This window comes from Melanostigma gelatinosum, assembly GCF_949748355.1.
Source record: "Melanostigma gelatinosum genome assembly, chromosome: 23".
Classification (NCBI taxonomy): domain Eukaryota; kingdom Metazoa; phylum Chordata; class Actinopteri; order Perciformes; family Zoarcidae; genus Melanostigma; species Melanostigma gelatinosum.
Window position 1 is genome coordinate 8,989,622 of NC_136656.1, and position 21,791 is coordinate 9,011,412.

The 21,791-nt window shown below is 44.5% G+C and overlaps 2 protein-coding genes across 2 annotated transcripts in view; one reads left to right on the forward strand and one right to left on the reverse strand.

Moving 5' to 3' along the window:
* Positions 1–10,133, reverse strand: part of adgra3 (adhesion G protein-coupled receptor A3) — a 26,341-nt gene extending 16,208 nt beyond the window's left edge. Inside the window, exons 1-2 of the mRNA XM_079295712.1 lie at positions 9,181–10,133; positions 1,050–1,121 (exon numbers count right to left, since the gene is read on the reverse strand). Of these exons, the coding sequence (XP_079151838.1) occupies positions 1,050–1,121; positions 9,181–9,377 (269 nt within the window). The 5' untranslated portion in view covers positions 9,378–10,133. The remainder of the gene's footprint in view (positions 1–1,049; positions 1,122–9,180) is intronic.
* Positions 10,134–11,809: 1,676 nt separating this feature from the next.
* gba3 (glucosidase, beta, acid 3) lies at positions 11,810–15,964 on the forward strand (the record flags this gene model as incomplete). Its single annotated transcript, XM_079295943.1, has 5 exons — positions 11,810–11,864; positions 12,674–12,898; positions 13,023–13,825; positions 14,349–14,472; positions 15,203–15,964. 5 exons carry the CDS (start codon positions 11,810–11,812, stop codon positions 15,403–15,405), a joined length of 1,410 nt encoding a protein of 469 aa, XP_079152069.1. The 3' UTR covers positions 15,406–15,964.
* Positions 15,965–21,791: the final 5,827 nt, after the last annotated feature.

Here is a 21,791-nt window from a genome sequence, read left to right on the forward strand (position 1 = left end):
AGGCTAAATGGTTCTGGCCTCATATACCTTCCATAATATTGGGACTTTTTAACCGGACCAAGAAGACTGACGGGGGGGGGGGGGGGGGGGAAACGTGCCCTTAGAATTCCATGTCAGTGCAGTCATGTGTTATTGTAGCCTTGGGTAAAAGCACGGCCATTAAAGGTCTGGTTATTTTATCTGCATGAAGCCATTCCAGAGTGATAAATCACCCATGGCCCATATGTGCGGGGCCCAGAGCCATTTTCTTAAAATCTACGTAGGAAGAAACACGGGTAATGACATTCCAATCTCCGAAGTCAGAGTCACGTGGTGTGGACGACATCTCTCCGTTGTTCAAGCAATCTCAGAGACTATCCACGGCTATACCAACAAATGCCTTCACCTTCTAGAACTCATTTCCGTCTCCGCTCCCCCGGGTAAGCAATGAGGTGCCTATACGTTACTGCTCTAGAAAAAGTGGGCCCCATCCCAAGAATAACCAAGCAGCTGTATGTTGAGAGTATGTCGCCAGGCAGACAACAACCAACCCTTGGGGCTAGAACTATAATTAGCTTTTTTTAGTGCCATGTCCAGTCTTCCACCATTGACTGATAATCCTGACTGGCTAAGTGCTGTGCGGGTGCCTTCTCATTTTCTATGACCAGTATGGTCCCCCCGAGGTCAACATGTGTTTTACAAACCTACTCCACAAGCCCAGGCTTCATTTGTGGAGTGATGTATGGCTACTGCTAATGCACGAGTGGATATAATGTGAAATATTGTGACGGTATTTCACAACAAAAGCCCCACCATTGTGAAGTCCATTGGTGATTTGTCATGGATACATGCAGCCTTGATGTCTTGAACATCCCTTTTTAAAGATGAGATTATTCAATGTTTTTGAGTGTGAATCTTAATGCAGACATTTAAACTGCTGGGGAAAGCTTTTCTTTCAAAGTGCACTGGAAACATCAACAGAGAAAAGTTCAGACATGGCTGTAAACAAAGATGCATTAATGCCCCATGCAAATCACTGGCAGAATACGGAAAATAATAATAATACTTACAATTTTTCAAGTGTAGATAATCCAATGAAGGACCCATTTCTGAGTTCTTGAATCTTATTGTTGTTCAAAATTCTGTGGGGAGAAGAACATAAATAAACTCAATGAAACAGAAAAGAATACAACTGTTGAAATGTAATGTGCATATAAAGCCCCCAAAATATTACCGATTAATTTCTGTTGTATGCATATAAAAACCCTTTTGGTGACAGCTTATGTTTCATATCACACTAAATCTAATTTAATGAATTTAAAGCCAAATATCAGCCAGGAATGTTTGTTATAATCTGATCTGCAGCAGCAATTGCCCTTTTTACACATTGATTCTGCAATACTGTCGTAAAGGAAAGCCTCCACGACGCGGGTTTTAATTTTTAAAGCTGAACCAATCACCAGCGTCAAAATGCTGCCCCAGTTGTGATTCTGTATAGCATTCTGGCATTATGGTAGCAAAAGAGGGGCCCACAAAGAAATTATACTTACAGCTAACACCTGATTAAATGTAATGCAAAATGCAGATAATCATAGCAGCAGACTGAGGTATGTCTCACATATACCTTCAATACAAGCAACAAGTACACAACCTGGTACAGAAGAAAATTAGTCATCATTTTCAACTGTATCACCACAAAAATAAAAGTGAGCTTGAAAAACGTCCAAGTGTGTTCTTGATTGCTTCCTCCTCGGGTAATAAACCAGATGTTATTATCCAATTTATTCCCCCGTCAGCTTGTGCCATTTATTCACGGCACAAGCTGATTCACTGCATACCTAACGACAAAGTAAAGCTCCACTTTCTGTGCCTTAGTCCCAGACTTTCTCCCCAAACTACTCCCAAAAGATCTGGAGGAATCAACAGCACTGTTAAGTCCCAGCACCAAACCCGAGCAGGGAATTGTGGTTAGCATATGTTTCTGTGACATACATGCCAGTTGCACCCACAATCCTGGGGCCAGATTGGAGTCATTATGGGGTGTTGAGGGGTTGTTTTATTACAGGGTTGGACAGTGGAGGCTCGTTGTAGATTTGCTGCTTGGCTCCGTGCCGCGCTCACACAAATGATTCCCGTGTTTCACAGGCTTCTGAATGCTAAAATGGCAGATGTTAAAACACGGTGATATACAAGGCTGCAAATTATATATCACCGCCTGCGTACACATGATCTGATGATGACGGCAGAGACGCTGGGCCTCCAGAGATTGTGGTCACAAAAGTCTCATTTATATTGCAGAATGGTTAGCGTGCCAATGGGATGGATTTACCACGAGGCCTGTGTGAATTAAGGAATGCCCCACTCAATCCACATAATATAGAGAGAGCACAAAAACACCTTACACAACACAGAACTGCAGTTAAGCTCATAATGTTTGGCAGACAATGTTGGCAACTGATGCCCCAGAATTTAAGATCGTGACTCATTCAGTTGGGGGCCAATTAGCAGTCGAGCCAATTTTAATTGCTGTAGTCCAATATCACAAATGGGCCTTTACAATCTGTACGTAACCTTTGACCCTTGAAGACCAGGATCTGGAAGATGTCGAGTAACGTCCAGGTGCCCCCAAACAGATCAGACCTGAGCCACACAACCTCTTTTGCGCCATATCAGTCATCTTTCGTTCGGGCCTGACAATTTCATATGGCATTCTAAGCCAATTTACGGAGCTACAAAGAGGGCAGAAAAACTGATGTATTTTGTAAACGTGGCGACGCGAAAGCATGGCCAATCATGCCGACATTTACCAAACAGGAAGTCTATAAGAAGACATGTGGAGTGGTCACAAGTAGACCCTCAACCACATCGACGTTAAGTTATTTGAGGTCACACGCAGCACAAACGGGCCTTTTTTCTTCCCGGAAAGTTGTATAATTAGGTTTACAGAATAGATTATGAACCTTAAACAGCATGTCTGGGAATGATTCTGGCTACATAAATACACAATTCTAGCCTTGTGACTCTACGGTCCGTCAAAATAAACTGTGAGGAATCGTCTTCCTGAGAGTCACAAGCCCTTTACCGTACTTTCCGGCATATAAGCCGCTACTTTTTTTCACACGCTTTGAGACTGCGGCTTTTACAACGATGCGGCTAATGTATGGATTTTTGTCGTAGCTTTGCGCCGCCAAAGTCGGATACGGCTGTGTGTTAGAAAACATGAGCCCACACCCGTGCTCGCAACTGGATTGGTCATTACCAGCCATGACGTCTCACTCACTATCACGTGACCCGTACCTGGAAAAAAACAAACAGGCAGGGCGACCTGGATAACTAATTTCAAGCGTTGCTGCTAGCACAACAGCTAGCAGCTGTTGTGCTAGCAGCAACTGACGCCGCGGGTCACGGCGCTCGCTAATCTCTCCAATAACAGCTGATTCCTCCACAGAAATGCAGACTTTTACTGCACTGTAAAAGTCTGCGGAGGAATCAGCTGTTGTTGGAGCAATTAGCGAGCGCCGTGACCAGCGGCGTCATCAGCCCTATTAAGCGGCCAAGCTAGTTAGCCGTAAATGCTATTCAGAGCTACGAGTTACAACAGTTATTGCCTCGTTGCTTTTAGATTCTAATGAGAAGACACGCTGCTTCGTTTTACTTCTTCCGTTTGGTAGCCTTGAGAGACCTTAGTCTGTAAGTATGTCTGTATGAAGCATGAAAAGATGTACGAAGATATATTATATTCGCGAATGCTAATCGCGGTTAGCATTTCCCCATTGGCGGTAGTGTTAAAATTAGCTTAGAAGCTTGCGAGTCGGACATGTTATGATGTTCAGAGAAGAAGACAACTTTAGTACTGTTCAAAGCATCTTGTCGTTCAACGGGGACACCTGCGGCTTATCGAGAAGTGCGGCTTATCTGTGTACAACTATTTTTTCCTTTTAGGGATTTGCAGGTGCGTCCTATATGCAGGTGCGCTCTATAGTCCGGGAAGTACGGTACTTGCCCTCTTTGCATCCTTCCCATCTTTGCATGCCTTTCGCTCCTTCACTAGCCCCGTCCCTCTCCCTTACTCATGACACGAGTGTGACCTCGGTGCATTGGAAACTGCTGCGGCTGCAAAATTGAGTCTTCTTTACACTTGCCTTGGTGAGAAAGACATAGCACTGCTGACAAGCAATATACATATAGCAAAGCCTCACATTTGTATGGAGAGCCATTTAACCACCCACATCTCCAGCGCCCTCAGGACGTCTGCAACTAGACCGTCTGCTTCCTCACAGTCTGTCTCTGGACGTCGGCCCGAGGTCTCCAGACTGAAAAACGGTGTATGGAATGTCTTCAGGCTAGGCCTCGAACGACGGAGGAGGGGAACCTCTCTTATCTTGATGCACAGATAAGACTTGCTTGAGCTCAAGCCAGGAACAAGCTACAGGGGGATCCTACCAGATCTCACATCCAGTCTCTCCTGATACCGATGACATAAATCTCAACGACATTTATGGAAAACACAAATTTCTCCTCTCTATCAGAGAGTAACTAAACGCATTGGCCCCGATTTCATCTTGCCTTTAAAATGAGTAAATAGGACAACGGTAGTCCTAATTTCACTTGAGGAAAAACACACGCCTCTGGCTGGAGGCACATTATCCAGGGGGGACTGAAAATGGCCAGCCACTACACACTCCCCTCGCAGGCACATGGCGTATTAAGGACAGAGCCAACTGGTGCTCTCTCAACACTTCCTTTGTGCTCAGGAGGATTGTCGACAAAGAACTCCCGAGAGCTGTAACCCTTCAAAAGGTTTTCAAATAAGTTTCAAGCTGCAGTTGAGCTCATAAAACCCCTTCTAGAGTGACTTCCCCTGAATATAGTGGATGGAAAAGTGGGCCTCAGTTCAGGTGGAAAGGGGAACTGTTCCAAAGGCTGGGGTGCTGCGACATGCCACGGTAATTATTGCGGTTAACCAGCACTTTCTTGTTCCACGAATGATCCAAAGCATCTGCAGTACTTGGATTTACTTGGAGAATAGGAACCAAAGAGTAGAAAAGACTGCGATGAGGATTTATTTTGTAAATCGCACGTAACATTAAGTCCTTGTGTTGGTGCAAGGTATAAAAAAAAGGGGTCGTGCAAGCTGTTGTTGCAGCCTCATTCTTGGAAATCAAACTTAAGGCCTTGCAATATCCTCTTTCAACACCCAACAGGCCAGGCCATTCCAGCAAGGTATTCAACTTACAGCTCTATGGCTACATGGAAAAAAACTGATCCATATGCAAACACCAGGATGAAAGCAGGTGAGCAGTAGAGTTAACGAGACAGAAGGCCTCGCACAGCCTTGCCTCATATCTACGCACTAAACTGAGCTGTTTGTCTGGGATTAAATGAGACTTTGAGCAACCTGGCAAAGTCAAACCTCAACAGGTCTGTGAAATGAAAGGCTGCGAACTGACTAAACGCGCAGCAGTCGGTGCCTCGCCTTCGGGATTTTGCTCACAAACACTGCAGAACTACGATGAAAAACACAGGAACACTCCTTCAGACCAATGGCTTGCCTGCCAAGCAAAAAAAACTAAATCCTCTGAAGACACGGATGTAGTTACACAAACACAAAGAACAAACACATGAGATGATTGACATATGGACTGATGGCGCATTCCAAAGTCACGTGTCTGTACTTACCATGAGATTTTTTTTAAAGATCTGACACCCGAAGGGAAACTTCTCCACAAGTGTCGTGAAGTCTCAAGGAAACCAGATAAGAATGTAACCCTAACTGCCAGTTTGCTCTGCTGTGAAACAAGACCGTTTTACTGCACTCCAATGAGTCCTCAAACTGTGGGTTCTTTTTCCTGCAGCGAGGGAGGAAGTCCCTGCTTTCTTCCCGACATTAATCCTGCGCTGCTTTGTAGAGGCCCAAAAACCAGGTGCGCTTATTTGCACTGTCCAACCCAGGTGCTCCTCTGAAAAGCATCCTGATTACACTCAACAAGACCTGGAAAGCAATATGAGCTGGGTGAGCACAGAAAGACGAAATACAGACAGGGCTATCGAGGCTGAAACTACAACATTAGACACACAGCAATAAACAACGCTCATGAAGACGCCCATGGAGACTACTCACGCAGCCTGATTTATCTTTCCGTGCGAGGCAAAGGTGGAATTCGTGCCCTCGTATTTTAGCCGAGGCCTACACTGACATGGGAGGACATGACACATTTGTGTCATTTCCTCTCGGATTACTTCGGCATGCGGGAACATTTCGAGAGCACAAACGCGGGGAATGCATCACAGCATTCAGAGCAGAGTAACTACACCCCCCCCCCCACCCCCACCACCTCAGAGTAAAACCAGAGAGCTGTACCAGCAATCATTTAAAGTCTGGGAAAATAAAAGCTACTTAACTGTGCCGAAAAAGGGACTAGGTAACAGTAAGTCACATCACGTGAGAGTATCTGGGCTACATGTTCTGGCGTGGAGTCAAAACAATCCTCCCAGTGGTTCAATCCGCCCAATAAAGCCTGCAGTCGTTGAGGGATTTCTCAAAGAAATCTGCTTTGTGTTCCAAATCACTTTTTTATGTTCTCTTTTTTTAAGCCTGATCAAAATTGCTATTCAGGAGGATCCAGACTTCCGAAAAGAGGAACAGGAAATCTTAAGTACAAAGGACGGGGTAGGGCAGTATGATGAATGGAACAGGTCTCTAATCACACCTGGCTTTTATACTGTTGTTTCTAGCAAGGCCTTTAATTAACTCACTACATCCGTATAACAAGGGACATATGTGGCCACCATCGCATTCGAGAAATAACTTTATCCTAAACCTGAGTAACTGATTCGTCAACTGTGACAGTTTGGTGTAGTAGGAGTAGTAAAAACGATTAGTTACAATTACAAACACACTGTTTAAGTTAAAGTTCTTAGACCATTTAGATCCAGGTCTTTCATATTCAGAGAACATGGCCACGGAAACCCAAAAAGTGAAAAGTGTTGACATCGCTTTAAAAAAGCCAAAGAAACAATAAGATGCTACTTCCTTGAAAGCTAACAAAATCGACAGTCTGTCTTTAAATGTCGTGAAACTAAACCAATCATAAAAAAGTCACGTGAGTCGCAACAGAATCTAGTGACAACAGCGATAATTGTATTCACTCATACTAGATTAGTAGGTAAAGCTAAACAGGGTGGGCTCTGCTTTGGCTTAACAAGGAGAAATAATGGCCGGTAATAGTCTTCAAGCCTGAGAAAGGTCTCTCCTGGCAGCTGAGACCTCTTCAGTTCATTGCAGTCCAGACCAGCTGCGTCTCGGCCACGGTCAACCCCGCCACGAGACAGTGGGGGGAGTCGTAAAACAGGACCACCAGACTTACTGAGAGGGCACACCGATTTTACAGGTCGTAAATTAACACCCAAAAACAATGCAGTCAACATAAATGGCCGTTTCATTCTCATGTCTCCGGGGAATTGTGAACAGAGCCCCTCTTGAAGAAGGCAGTGCTGTTGTTTTCCTACAATGGATGACAACAAATGTCTACAAATACAAAAGCTGAGACTGGGAGGTGTGTTCCTGGAAGTTGCACCGCTTTGAAGGCAATCTTCCACATTGCAGTGTTTGAGATCAATGCTAAATCCAGAGGAGCCTGGCACTTGCTTGAGCCAGGGAATTGAACATTTTGTTTGTATCCATGTTAATATAGTTGACATCTGTGATTTCAGAGTCAGCTCAACAGGTGTTGAGGCAAATGTGGAAGTGCGTTATGATGCAGTCATGTTAGGGAGAGACGAGTAAATAGTTTTTAAAAGGATTATCTCGCGTTAAAGAGGCATTTAGCCTGTTTTAATGACAGGTCTATCTTTAACTCTCAGTTGAGTAGCTGCCAGATGTGCAGCTCCACCCAGGCCTAACCACACTGGCCTAATTATGTTTTCTTTGGCTCCAGCAACTAATAAAATGACTGCAAACATAAACCCTCCACGCTCAACAATGCCTACCCTCCAGAAACACATCACAGACAACATGCTTATGTATTTCTACAATCCCATGCTACAATTGTGTCATTTTGACAATAAATAATGACTTAGGGGTTACTGAGCTCAAGCAAGTCTCTGCAATTGTCGTCCGAAACGGTGCTGAACTCACTACAAACCAGTGTGTAGGCTATGGAAAGCAGAATATAACAATGTTTACCGTTGGAAAGTGCTTCAACGTAACGTACTGGTGGTAAACAGGTTAAAATTTGCAAACTCACTCAACTTTACCAGCCAATCCTATCCCGTTCTTTCTTTTCCTCAAGTCTATTATTTGCTTTCTACTCCTGCTCCCTGTCCTGGTGTTCTCAGATTTCCCCCCCATCGCTCACCACCACCACAAAGCAAGTGCGCTGGACGCACAGCTTTGGATTTTGGGGTTTTAGTTTTTTGTGTGTGTGTCAATTGTCCTGTTCCACCAAGCCCAATGGTTTGAAAATCAGTCAGCATAGTAGTTTTTCATGAATCGATGAGGTCATGAAATCCACTTGTGCTCAGTCCGTCGTCCATATGCGTGTGACCTTAACATTGGTGGTTGATTACCAATCAAGGACCAACCCAAAACTCTATATAACGACTGTATGTTCAAGTGCACTTCTTGACATATTTTAAAAAGCAGACGTGTCTCGTCCATAACAAAACACCACACAAACTAGACTCCAGCAGAGAGTTTCGATCTTTAACAAGTAGCGAAAAAAACCACCAGAAGGATTTACTAACTCACCAACTAATGAGCTCTTAACTCTATTAAAATGCCTTGGAGGTTTGGCCTGATAAGTGACTTGTGTGAGCACTGATTTAGAAGCCAAAATTCCTTCTTGTGTGAATCACTACTGGAGGACAGGCGGTTACGATTACATAGGGTTTACATTTACACCATTAGCCTCCAGTATGCAGCTGTAAAAGACTGGTCTGTGGCTGACAACAAGAGGACTTGTCAAGCTATAGTGATCTTGTTTTTCTAATTTTAAACTGTATATAAACTGGATGAAGTAAGTCACAGATATATTAATAAGATAATGCTAAAGTATGACTTTTTGTAAACTGTAGTTTTAACAGTATAAACACACTGTCAAGTCCCTGCAGTGGCATCAAACAGAGTATTTAGAAGCTGACACAAGGAGTATGTAACTTATGTGTGTTGTTTTAGGTATACAATCTCTCCTGTATACTCACAGCGTGACTGTCCTGTTGGGGAAGGAGTCCGGGGGTAACACCTGATGGAGCTCCATGTTGCTGCACACCACCTTCCTGTCGGAGGGCAGGCTTTTCCCACTGCTTTTCGGGCGCTCGTCATATGATTTGCAATCAAATGACACCGCCGAACCGCCGAGCAGCACGAGCACAAACAACTGCAGCAGATCCACCCTCATTGTCACACACGACCAGAAAACCACTGCGGCATCGGCGAAAACAATGGGGGAAATGATGTTTTGATACTGACACGGAGAGACCGTGAGCGGCCTTGTTATGAAAAGGACCGCGTTAAAGACAGAAATTAAACCTTTGCCAGTGTGTTGTTTGGCTCAAGCGAGCCCTCCTCCATTTCTCTTCGGGCTTTTCCCGTTGCTCGGCGGTGTTCAGTCCGACAGAGGTGTCCTCCTTTGTTTGCTAAACCACTCATTCATAATTCCCTTTCCATCCAGCGTGCTGTTCAGTTTCCTGCAACTCCACGAATCCGCAGTTTTCCAAATGCTGGGTGTGCTCGCTGGTTATTAAATAACTTGTCCGGTTGTTGAGAGGTTTTTCTTTGTTGTCCAGAGCGTGGGTCCAGCTCAGTGTTGTCTTGTCCACGGGGAGGCGGCTGCAGTAGTCCCAGGTTATCCGCGCTAACTTCGGGAAACACGCCCAGGCTGTTTCCCCCTTTTTTTAAACCCCCGCTTTAATTCCGAATTACATAAATATCCCAACAACAACGAGTAAACTTCCCCCTTCTTTTCCAGGGAGCGACAGGAAATTACTCCCAAAGAAAACACTCACGAGCGCTACAACAACACTCCTCAGCTCAAAGTGTGCTGCTAATGCTCGGGAAACAAAGTCAAAGTTCTACATCGCAGAAAAAATGTTCACTTAAGCGGCTTGTTGCGTCTTTTTTTCTAGTTCCACTGAGTTTATGAAAAAGTATTCAACACCAGTTCTCTGTCCATTGAGAAGTCCTCCTCCCATGGCTCTGCCCCGGGCTCCACCATTGTCAAGTCCCTCGGCATACAAACCGTATCCGGTCCGCTTTTCAGAATAAAACGCTCAGCAGAGGCCGATAAGTTGAGCGTGTAGGGTTTACCTCTGAAGCTTCAGCAGGGGAAAGCTACTTTACTCAATTACTGTAGCCCATCAAATATATTTTTGATGGTACCTACCTGAGTATTTCCATTGTATGCTACCTTTTACACCTTTATATGTATTTAACAGTGGTTAACTTTGCAGAATGAGACACACAAAACCATTAACCCAACAATTTAAAAAAGAACATTTATAGCTCCCATTTGACCAGGCCAAAACTCAAGTTTTTCTTCTTCTTCTGAATACTTCTTCCATCCCACAGTCTTCTGTTTGGTGCCTGTAAACAAGTTCAGTCTGCTATCCACAATAGCCATGAAAAGACAAAGTCTCAAAAATCCAATTGGATCTTGCAGCTATTTGAAGAGTGCGTTTAGCTGGCAAGGAAGTGTTTGCCCTTTGGCAAACAATCCCTTCACTCGATAGAAAACGGGACTAGAGGAGAGCATTGGATGCATCACATGACAGAGAACATATGCCTTCAGGCCTTTATGCTTTCACCTCCACTTGTTTATTTGTATTCAGCACATTGGGGTTCGTTGACAAGCACCATGACCGGTTTTGTCTGCGACTCTGCCTACAGGACGTAACATTATTGTCATGCAAACTGTGCAAAATTAGTAGATTTCAGCTGATTTAATGTATGGAATTTCCACTGTCAAGCCAAAATGGTCCAGACATGTGCTGATAACCGCATTTGAATCATAGATCTCTGGAAAAAAAGTTACAATCTGGAGGCATTATTCAGCAGAGCAGGGGCATATTTTATTGCCTGCAGAGAATCACATCCCCTCCTTTCTCAGGAGTGTTACATGTATGAAATCCTGACTGTCCTTTAAAAAGAGCACAAATAACATGAGCTGGTAACAATGTTTGATCTTAAAGTGCCTAAAGGTCTGAGAAGGAGGGGATCAAAACCTGTCAAGTATAATATAGACCTATTGCCAAATAATGCTCCCCCCATTAACTTCCTTTTCAGACACTTTAGGATCAAACACTGTTACATCATCAAACCTCGTCATTGCCATTGATGAAACCCACAAAGAAGATCACAACGTTTTTAAACCGCACTTTGCCGTATTTAGGCTTCACCGTCTGGTAGTTTTCGCTTTACACTGTGCGCGCTCCCGCAAATAGGCGGGCATGCGCAACAACTTTGCTGCTTTCAAGTGCCCCTCGGAAGATTTGTAGATGCCAAGTCGTGAACACAACTTTCATGGGAATATCGAAATGCCGACCCCAGTAACTAAAGTGCTAATGGCTAATTATTTACCCACAGCATTTTAGGTGCGCTGCACGATCAGAATGATGCAAAGAAAAAGCCTTTGCTCGTACATCATACTTTACAAGACAACCACTGAACGTCACATATCGGAGTTGTTCCAGGTCGTGCGGCTGCATTGTTGTCTTCACGGAAACCAAACAACAGGTTTAAATGTTAGATTCATATGAGACATTCACATCCGATGTACAAAACGCAGATAGTAAGGCATAATAACGACTTTGATTCCTGGATCCTAAAAGAAACATGTTCCCACGAGACTTTGCGTGGGGAGCGGGAACTGCTGCCTATCAAATAGAAGGTAGGTAAACACAACCACGAGATTTATGAATTGGACACAATGTATCAGCATCACGCGCGCAGTTTTTCACAATAGATCTACATCAAAGAGTTAAGTTAAAGTGTCGTCGAGACTAACTTTGCGTTTCAAAAAAATAAACGTTTTCAATTGTTCTTAAATTAAATATGCAAAAGCTTATCCTTGCGATCACATTTAGTGTGTCAGGAAAGTCTGTAACGTTACCAACTGCCTCTGCCCTAGTTTGTGATGACGTTATAACTATTGCATTATGGGAGATAGCGTGAGCTTTATCCAGTATATTTCTAATAAAGTCCAATATGTCAAACAATGATTTAAAAAATGACCAGAGCTGAATCCACGCCACTCTTACAAACTGTACACCATAAGCTCCATTATGTTTGTTTTTTAAAGAAGAACCGTTGGATCCCGTTAGATTGCACAGGTTTTTATGATGTTGCGTCTACTCCCTGTAGATAAGATAGCACACACCAGGACACAAAGGCTAATGTTTTTTCATACCAGATATTCATTCATAAATGTAATGGGCGTTAAATTGTAACCTATACAGAGCACGCTGTTCACCATTGTAATGTACGACCAACTCATAGACTGCATGCAGTTAATGGAACAAATGAACTAGCTCGCAGGTGACCCCAATGTAAAAGCTGACACTCTTACACAAATCACCACAAGGATAGTCGGTGACATCCACAGACACAAATCCCAACAGAAACATTACTGCGATTTGTTTTCACGTCAGAGCCCGTCATACTTTTACAAAATGAAACAACCTCTATGTGCACATTGAGGTGGCTGGCAGGCAGACGGCAAGGGACCAAGTATCTGGGACACATTTTGTCACGAGAAAGGCAGAGTGGTTGGGGAGCAGAATGGAGATGAGGCCTGCAACAGCTACGAGCTGTGGGAGAAGGACCTGGAGTGTATCCAGCAGCTTGGACTGACACACTATCGTCTGTCTCTCTCCTGGGCTCGCCTCCTGCCTGATGGGACGACACGACATGTCAATCAAAAAGGTATTTCCATCGACCCAGATCCAGAGCGACACAGTGGAACAAGCTCTTTTTGGTTTTAATAGATGGCTGCATTGCCTTTTTACCTCGTCACGCCTTAACCACCTGTTGGATGTGTGTCCAACAGGTGTACAGTACTACAACAAGGTGCTTGATGGTTTGCTGGCCTGCAATGTATCACCGATGGTGACACTTTACCACTTTGACCTGCCTCAAGCTCTTCAAGATCAGGGCGGCTGGAAATCAGCGGGTACAGCGACCCTGTTTGACAGCTACGCAAAGTTTTGTTTCCAAACGTTCGGCGACCGCGTAAAACTTTGGATCACCATCAACGAGCCCTACGTGTGTGCCAAACTGGGCCACGAAGATGGCATCCACGCGCCGGGGTTAAAAGAACCGGGGGTCGCTGTCTACCTAGTGGGCCATAACATGCTGCGGGCCCACGCCATGGCCTGGCACAGCTACGACTCCGTCTACAGGACAGAGCAGAAGGGTGCGGTGTCCCTGGCCATCAACAGCGACTGGCTTGAGCCGTTGCACGCAGGTCGCACCGAGGATATCGCCGCCACGGAACGGCAGCTCGCCTTCACTCTAGGTTGGTTCGCCTGGCCTGTGTTTGTAACTGGAGACTATCCAGAAATAATGAGATCTGCCATCGACGCTCAGAGTCAGAAGTTGGGATGCAGCGGTCGCTCAAGGCTGCCCAGTTTCTCAAAGGATGAGCCTGCCATTTTGGGAACGGCGGACTTCTTTGCGTTGAACTACTACACGTCTCGGAACATCGAGGCGGGAGGAGGTTGTGGAGAGACGACGTGCATGAAGAGCGACCGAGATGCAGGAGAAGTTTTGGATCCGTCCTGGCCCATTTGTGGTGTGTCCTGGCTCGCTGTCGTGCCCCGTGGCTTCAGGAAACTTCTCAAGTACATCAAGGTAAAACTACAACTTCTGGTCCATCTTTTGCGGTCATTTTCTATTGAATTTCCCTCCGTCCACATCACTACAACGTATCCCCAAACAAGGCCCAAACACATCCCTTATTTTGAGTGTGAACTCAATCAGCTGAAATGGGAAGTCATTTTTCTTTCTTCTCTTGCCATCAAACTGAATTGCCCTACAAGAAGACAAATCGCCTTCAAGCAAACAAGTAGAACACCCTGACATTTGTTTAGTGTCTTGCTATTGATTTTGTATCCGGTCATCTCCTTTTAACACCTCCAGAAACACATTGATGCTTCATTAGTGCTGTCACATTGAATGAAACAGTTACTTTGCTGAAAGTGTTTGCAATTGCAATTCCCTGCTGTTGTGCCTTGTCACAGGCCATTAGCTTGAGCTTGGCACCGTTGAAATGCAGCTAAACGGCACACTGTAGACCAATCTGTCTCTCCCCGGAATGTCTGACAGCTGAGATGCCTTGTTTGACAATAATATTTGCCCCATGATGACTTTTCAGGATGCTTTCAACAACCCAGCCGTCTACATCACAGAGAACGGCTTCTCTCAGGTGGGGCAGCTGCAGATTGAGGATGTCCAGCGCTCAGAGTTCTACAAGGACACCATCTTGGAAGTGGCTAAAGGTAATGGCTGGTAGATCTGCGCTGGAAATGAGCAACTTGCCATTAGCAGAGAGTAATAGAAGATCAAATGTGGTCTGTTACACCTTTGCCTCTTGCCATTGGGTGTAAATGTGTCACAAAGCTGAGATGCAAAGATTGGTCGCTGTTGCACCAAGAATTCTTACCATTGTTTTATTTTGCACATCACGGACAAAACCACCACCTGTGCACTATGGACAATATCTTACAATTTTCAGAATCCTTGGTTCAAGTTTTATCAATTGGGTTATTTACGTATAGCACGAAAAAGGTAGGAAAAATATAATAGTGCAAAAAAAAACATCTGGATGATATTTTTTCATTAATTTATGAAGAAACCATTTAGGAGAAACCATCATTTGTATTAATATTATTTCACCTCCAGACCTTAAGGTAAGGAGTTAATGTCTAAAAGTAGAATTGTTGGTTTTGGCACCACCATGTGGCCACTCTGTGCATGTGTCGTTAACAGGGATATTTAAAGTTCGCTCGGGAGTTCGGATGGTTTCTGTAGAATGGCATAGCAGTTATTTAAAGGCGAGATTCAGAGAAAATGACAATTGTTTTAGCCCCTCTGTTTAGGTTACACACACACACATTACATACATGTACGTACCTTTTGCTTGTTGCAAATAATTCATGCTCTTTGGATGCATCGGAAGTCTTAATACGGGATGTAATATGCTTATCTTCTCTGTGTTTATTGATGTAGCTGTACAAGAAGATGGGGTCAATGTCCGAGGATATTTCGCATGGTCACTGCTGGACAACTTTGAATGGGCAGATGGATTCAGTGCTCGTTTTGGATTGTTCCATGTGGACTTCACGGACGCAAGGCGAAGCCGAACCATATATCAGTCTGGACGGGAGTATGCAAAGATTATCTCAAAATACAAATGTGCTCAATCCAAATGAGAAGACTGAAGAAGAATAACCTATCGTGTATTAAGGTGATGTTGGTTTATCTCTGCGGTCTTATCCGAAATCTATGCGAGTGTGTGGTTTGAGATGAAGAACAAAGGAAAATAATTTGGCTTTCCTTTGTCCATTTGACACAAAACTGCACCACGTCACCCTCTACATTGGAACGAAACCCATAATGCCGCCAGGCTGCATAAAGCACACTCCAGTAGACTCAGAAGGGATGCCAGCTGAAAGCAACAGATGTCCTGCCACAGGAAGAGAGGGTAATGCCATTTGTGTTCCCCGGACAGCTGTGCAAACTCTCTACTGAAAGAAAGAAAAGAGTGAACAAGGCGAAAAGCCTCCCAAAGGCCTTCTGTTGATTCTTTGTGCACGGTGTGGTTAAGGTAGGATTATTTATATGTGGGGTGCTGAACAATGCACCGTAGACAGATAGGCTGGGAGCCGTATTGAGTATTTGACATGTGGTGTGTACAGGTCCCAAAGTAAGCGGGATACTGTCGATTATTTGCGATGTTTAGGTCGAAGTTTAAGAAGATGCCAATTTGAAATCAACCGCAATTGCTCTCATCAGTATTCGGAGATGCAGAGACTGGGATGAGCAGTTTGATGGCACCAGTTTGTTAGCCTACAGCACCACCTTGTGGTATTAAAGGAACGTACATCATTGAATACAACAGCTCCGTGTGCGCTGCACTTCACAATATGGTGTCACATGTGTGCTGCTTTGATGAATAAAAATGCATCCCGTTGGTGCGACAATAAACAGCCAACGCCGCTCCCTAACCACCATACATCATAGATTCAACACAATTAATATTTATGCAGTGATGTGAAGGAAAATGTCATTTATATTCTGTGTTGGGAGACTTTGTTTGCATTAATAAGCATGGTGTATCGTGACATCCAGTTGGCTGTGCATACTGTTTTCAACAGATGTGAGTAATACCCTCGTGGCCCTCCTCCATCTATGTCAAGCCGAGTGAGATTCTCCTTTGTCTTATGATGAACAACAAGCTATTGTGGAAACATGAATAATGCGACTGCCGCTCACATTAGAACTCTTTTTACCGGCTGCTTTCAACACAAACTTGAACCACATCTCGCACTATTCCGACGCTAATGAAGTTCATTTAATATCCGTGGCTCTGTCAGAAGCTGCTGGCGAGCTTTAAATCTCAGCAGAATGATGGTGACAGACCGCAAAGCACCAAGCGTTTGCTAAACAGATGTAATATCTACGGTGGAACACTGGCGGAAAGCGCGTTTAAAGAAATCAAGCAATGTGTTCATAAAAACAGCAGCAATTCAAAATTCCCTTACCTCCGGCAGAGACAGAATTATAACTAAAGCAGGGGTCTAAATCAACTGAATTCTTAGCTGAGAGTTGATTAGTAATTCCATCAACTGTCTCCCAGTATTGATGGATCCGTCTTCCTCCATCACTGGCTCGAGGAAGCTGCACGGGTGAAAGAAGCACCACTGCAGCTGAATTGATTGAATGAAATATGAGCAAGAAGTTGAGGAATAATATGTGCCTATTGCAGGTTGAAAAGCTTAAAACATTAATTAGCATTTAAATAATTCACTCCTCCGGTCTCTTTAATAGCCCAACGACGAATATTCAACTTCAATTCATTCCAGAGGGCAGAATTTATTCTGATTAGGCCGTGATGTAGAAAGTCACAAGAAACCATTTCCAAATGTGCTTTCCAATTAAGCGGCAAATATATCATGTGTATAGATAAGTTGCTTTTGACAATGAATTAGTACGTTTAATTGTAACATTCAATCACATTCACTGGCGGAGATTTACCCCGAGGAACATTCTGGCAAATTACCAAGAGAGGCCCATTTGTATTTGACCAAACTTAACTGATTACACTTTTGACAGACACTATGAAACATTCAAGAAGTGGGGAAATTCATTATTTGTTACAAATTAACAAAATAATTTAGCTGCTGATAAACCATCTTCACTGTGAATTAAAAGCCCAATCTCGTGTATCGGTGCAGTGCTTACAGGTGCAAAGGGTATGACTTCTGGCAAATAATTACCTTTTTCTATTTACCGATTACCCTCATGTGCATATTCCCTGGAGAAATTGTGTAATTAGATTGTTGCTTTAATATCAAGATGAAGACACCTCAGCCACTCCCTTCCTCCAGAGCACAGATACAATCCCCATTCTTCCCTTTCCTCTGCCTCTCTGTCTGGGTCTCTCTGTCAAACCACCCCAAACCACCACTCAGCCCGCCTCCTGTCTTCTTCGGTTCCTCTCTTGCTCTTTTTCACTCACTCTCTGTAGCTCATCATCTTCCCCTCTCCTAATCGCATTGCTCATTTCCCATTGACAAGAGAGTGCGAGGAGAGAGAGGAGGAAAACACAAAAAGAAAAAAACCAGCACAAACCGTCTAAATCCCATTGACCTACTTCGCCAGACATTTCACTGGGAATTCATATTAGTGCAAAAGAGTTAGAAGAAGAAATGTTTTCTCACTTCAACCCCCTCCTCCTCCCTCTCGCTCAGCTGGAAGCCATTTTCCTCACATCCCGTATTTGATCCTGTATGACCACCACAGTCCATTATACAAGTGGATAAACGCCTGACCGTGGCATCGCCACCAGTGTCGGAGCTCTGTCGCCACTTTTGACAGTGGCATAAGAAGCATGACTACCGAGCCATAAAAAGCACTTTGGAAGACCTCGCCTTTGATTGATGAATTTGGCGGCGCAGACAAGATTGAGGGGGATGAATATATTGCTCGGCCTTGAAGACAGGAAGTGGAATTATGACGGACCCATACAGAGAACTAAAGCGGCGAGACGAAGAGAGAATAAAAAGAGAGAAGGGCAGTTCAAATCTTTTTCTTTCAAGTCCCTCCCTGAGGGACTGCAGATGACCCTGCTAACGACTCTTGAAATTCTAACTCCCTTGAGTGTGATGGCGCCGCGTGACGGGAGGGGGTTCGCAGACCTGCCTGAAAAATTGAAAGCTTCTAGAATATTCAGCTGACCCCGTGCGCTCGGTTGGGGGTGGCGATTGGGGGGTTGGGGGGCACATGCAGAGATTGGTATTCAGGCTCTGTGTGTGTGTGTGGGTGAGCCGAGTGCCTTGTCTCATGGAAACAGTGGTAGGAGTGCGAGTGAACATCGTGGGAAGAGAAAGAGACAATTTACGGAACCTTTAGAAGCAAAGGGAATACAACTGATAGCGGTGTGGTTAACAGGCCTGGATCCAAGCAGAGAGACTCATGACGTGGATATAACGTCATGCTACCAATATGCAGACACAATGTCATCAACAAGAAAGTGGAAAATCCACCTGCTCTAAATCACCTCAGAAACTTTGGAGACAGGAAATGGTTACCTGTCTGAAAACAATGAAAGGAATACTGGGGGTCACTGACGGTATGAGCTTCATCCCACATTTACCTTGGCTTTCCATGTCCGACTTCAATCAATAATTGAAGGGAGAGGTCCGCTTTCGTACAACCTGCTTCTTATTTTTGTAGTTTTGACCATCAATCCCATTGGTAATAACTATACTGAGATCTGGAAACACAGCGATATCCTTAAAATGATACCGGACAGTCAGGCGACCATGACCCAAGTGAGACAAACGGAGGCGAGCGGTACATTATCACATTTGTCAGCTGTAAATGTCCATCACAGATTAAAAAGGTTTGTATACACGATATCCAGAGCACTAATATCTACCCGAGTAGAGATTGATGTCTCTCTCTCTCTCTCTCTCTCTCTCTGTGTGTGTTCAGGCAATTAAGTGATATCCCCGCAGTTGAGATCTTGACCGCCCTTGAAATAAAAATCCTGGGTCGTCTATGCCTGAGACCAAGACGGATCTTGATAGTTTCTTGGCCTCAAGTCATCATAACCAATAGAATAGAAATGATGGTCATAACTCTGAAAATGAGTTGTAAAAAAAAACTGTTCAGCGACAGTACTGTCCGTGCCACATTACATTTTAGTATTGCAGGTTTGAGAATGTTTTTCTTTGAGGTTTGAAAATGCTCTTCAGGTATTTCCTGAAACAACAGGTGGCTCCTCCGGTAAACTCCGCAGCTCATCTTTGATTAACTGCAGACGCTTTAGGTTGAGGCCATTTCAAGAGAGAGCGGACGCACGGGGGGTGCAGAGCAACAGTGCGAGCGGACTAATTAACTCCAAGTGTTGTAAGACATGCTCCCTTCTCACCCGTGTTGTCACTCAGGGTTTGAGTGGCGCTAATGAGAGAATTATCGAGCCTCGGACCCGGCTAATGCATTCAAATGAACACCAGCTGACCTGACCTATGAGATGGCTTTTTTAATCTCACTACTTAATACCAATCAGACCTGCTTTCTCATGTGCCTACACTGTGAGGGCCCTCTGCTCCAAATGCCGCCATCCACCTTTTTTCCCCCCCAACTGTTGATCTAAGGGAGAGTGTTAATTGTCTTGGATGGCTCAAGGGCTTCTGCGGATATTATGCAGGGAACCAGGTGGTGCTGGGTAAAACAGGTGGATGTGGCTTCTAAAGTGTTTGCTGGGTATCAAAGTGAAAGTGTTTTTGAGTGTGCGTGTCAGCCCCTTATCATGAGAACCCAGTCGAGGATTAAGAAGATTAATAAGGTCATGAGTTTGGAACAAAAATCTGTGACATACAGCAGAGCTTTGGCATTGTTGGATTACCATAATCATCATCCTTTGGTGCCTAAACCTGTGACTCAATTGTTGTGCTCATCGTGTTTCCAGCTGCAAAACAAACGTTCTGCAGGGGGGCGGGTTGGGGGAATTTAATAATTGCCTGCTGGTATTACCAATTTAAGCATTTATACTTCAGCAAGTAAGCCTGTTTCAAATTGGATCAAGGCATTTTCGGGTTGTTGTCTAGCGAGCTTATTAACTGTGATAGTTTGTTTCAGCCAGACAGCGCAGAACTTGTGGGCAACATGAGCAATAAGGCCTTTCAAGTGTTTGGGCTGCAGCCGTTTTTGTTTTGCCAAGTGCTCGAGGTAACAAATGGCAGATCAGCCAGGGTTCAAGGCTGCCCGCGAAATGGCTGGTGCGTTTCAATGCCTTTTGGGGAGGCTATTATTGTTATAAATCTTCTGGTGTACTCGGAGCGTGTTTGTTTGAGCGAATGTGTTCGTGTGTGCCATGGGAGTCGAAACGCAAGCTTGGGTACGACATCTGCTTGTGTTAACTTGCGAGTGGAGGTTTAAGAAGGCGAGTGCACCCTCCTCCTCGCCTGCAACCATCCCACCCACTTGCAGCGTTCAGAAGTGTGTCAGGATAGGCAGGAAAACACTATTGAGTCTAATATGCAAGGTCTTTCCACCTCCCTGAAGTCATTAGAATCTATATTGTTATATTGTTCACAAGCAGTCAGGATTTGCTTGAATGGGGCCAAATTAAAATGGCTTTAATAGGATTTGCTTGTTGCTGATTCAAAGAGGTGGTTGCGATTGGTAGCAATCTCACTCTGCGATGTATATTTTCAAGTCAAAGCATTATATGAGGAGTAAGCCCCTCGGAGTGTTGTCATATTGAAGAAAGATGTCATGTTGAAACTACAATGACTGGATTAGATACATTATTACGCAGCTTCATTTTGTTCCCTATTCTATAGATATACAGCATCCTCATTTCAGATACTTTGGATCAATGCAGACGGTATTTTTGACTGCTCTGCAAGTGTGATCAAACCTATTGTCAGAATATTGCTGTAATAATGTCGTGTGAAAAGTTTTTGTTGCGATGACTTGCGCAGACACATACACGCGGTATTCAATTACGTGTGACGAGGTTGGGTGCATTGTATAGCACATCTTTACATGCTGCTGGTTGACAGCTAATTGTACAGCGGACAAAAAAAGATCAGCTGGCGTGTTGTGTCACGCACAGTTGCAGCTTTTGTCTCTCTATCTCAGCCCACAGGCCCATTGTCATGCAGGCGCTCAGGTAACGGGCCCAGTCGTCACTCATCTGCCTGACGGCCGCTGCTATCTGCCCTGGCGGTGACTGATGACGGGAGTGTGTGTTGTACCAAATGGAGGGGGGGGGGGGGGGGGGCTGTGTTGGAGGCCAGTGGGCAGTGCTGATCATCACTGACCATGCCTGCGGGCAATACAGTGGCTATTGCGCAGTGTCGGTGAGATGGAGCAGTTGTCGCGTGGACAGAATGACACTGAGAAGAAAGTTAGAGTCGGCAGGTTGTTGGCACTGTGTAGCCGAATGGCATGGGCGGCTCAAATTCAACCAATAGAGTGGAGCAGCTGTAATTCATAACTTCAGCATTACTCTGAAACAGTGGTTGTCAAACGGTGGTGTGGAGGTCCACTGGGGGGGGGGACTTGAAGCATTGCAGGAGGG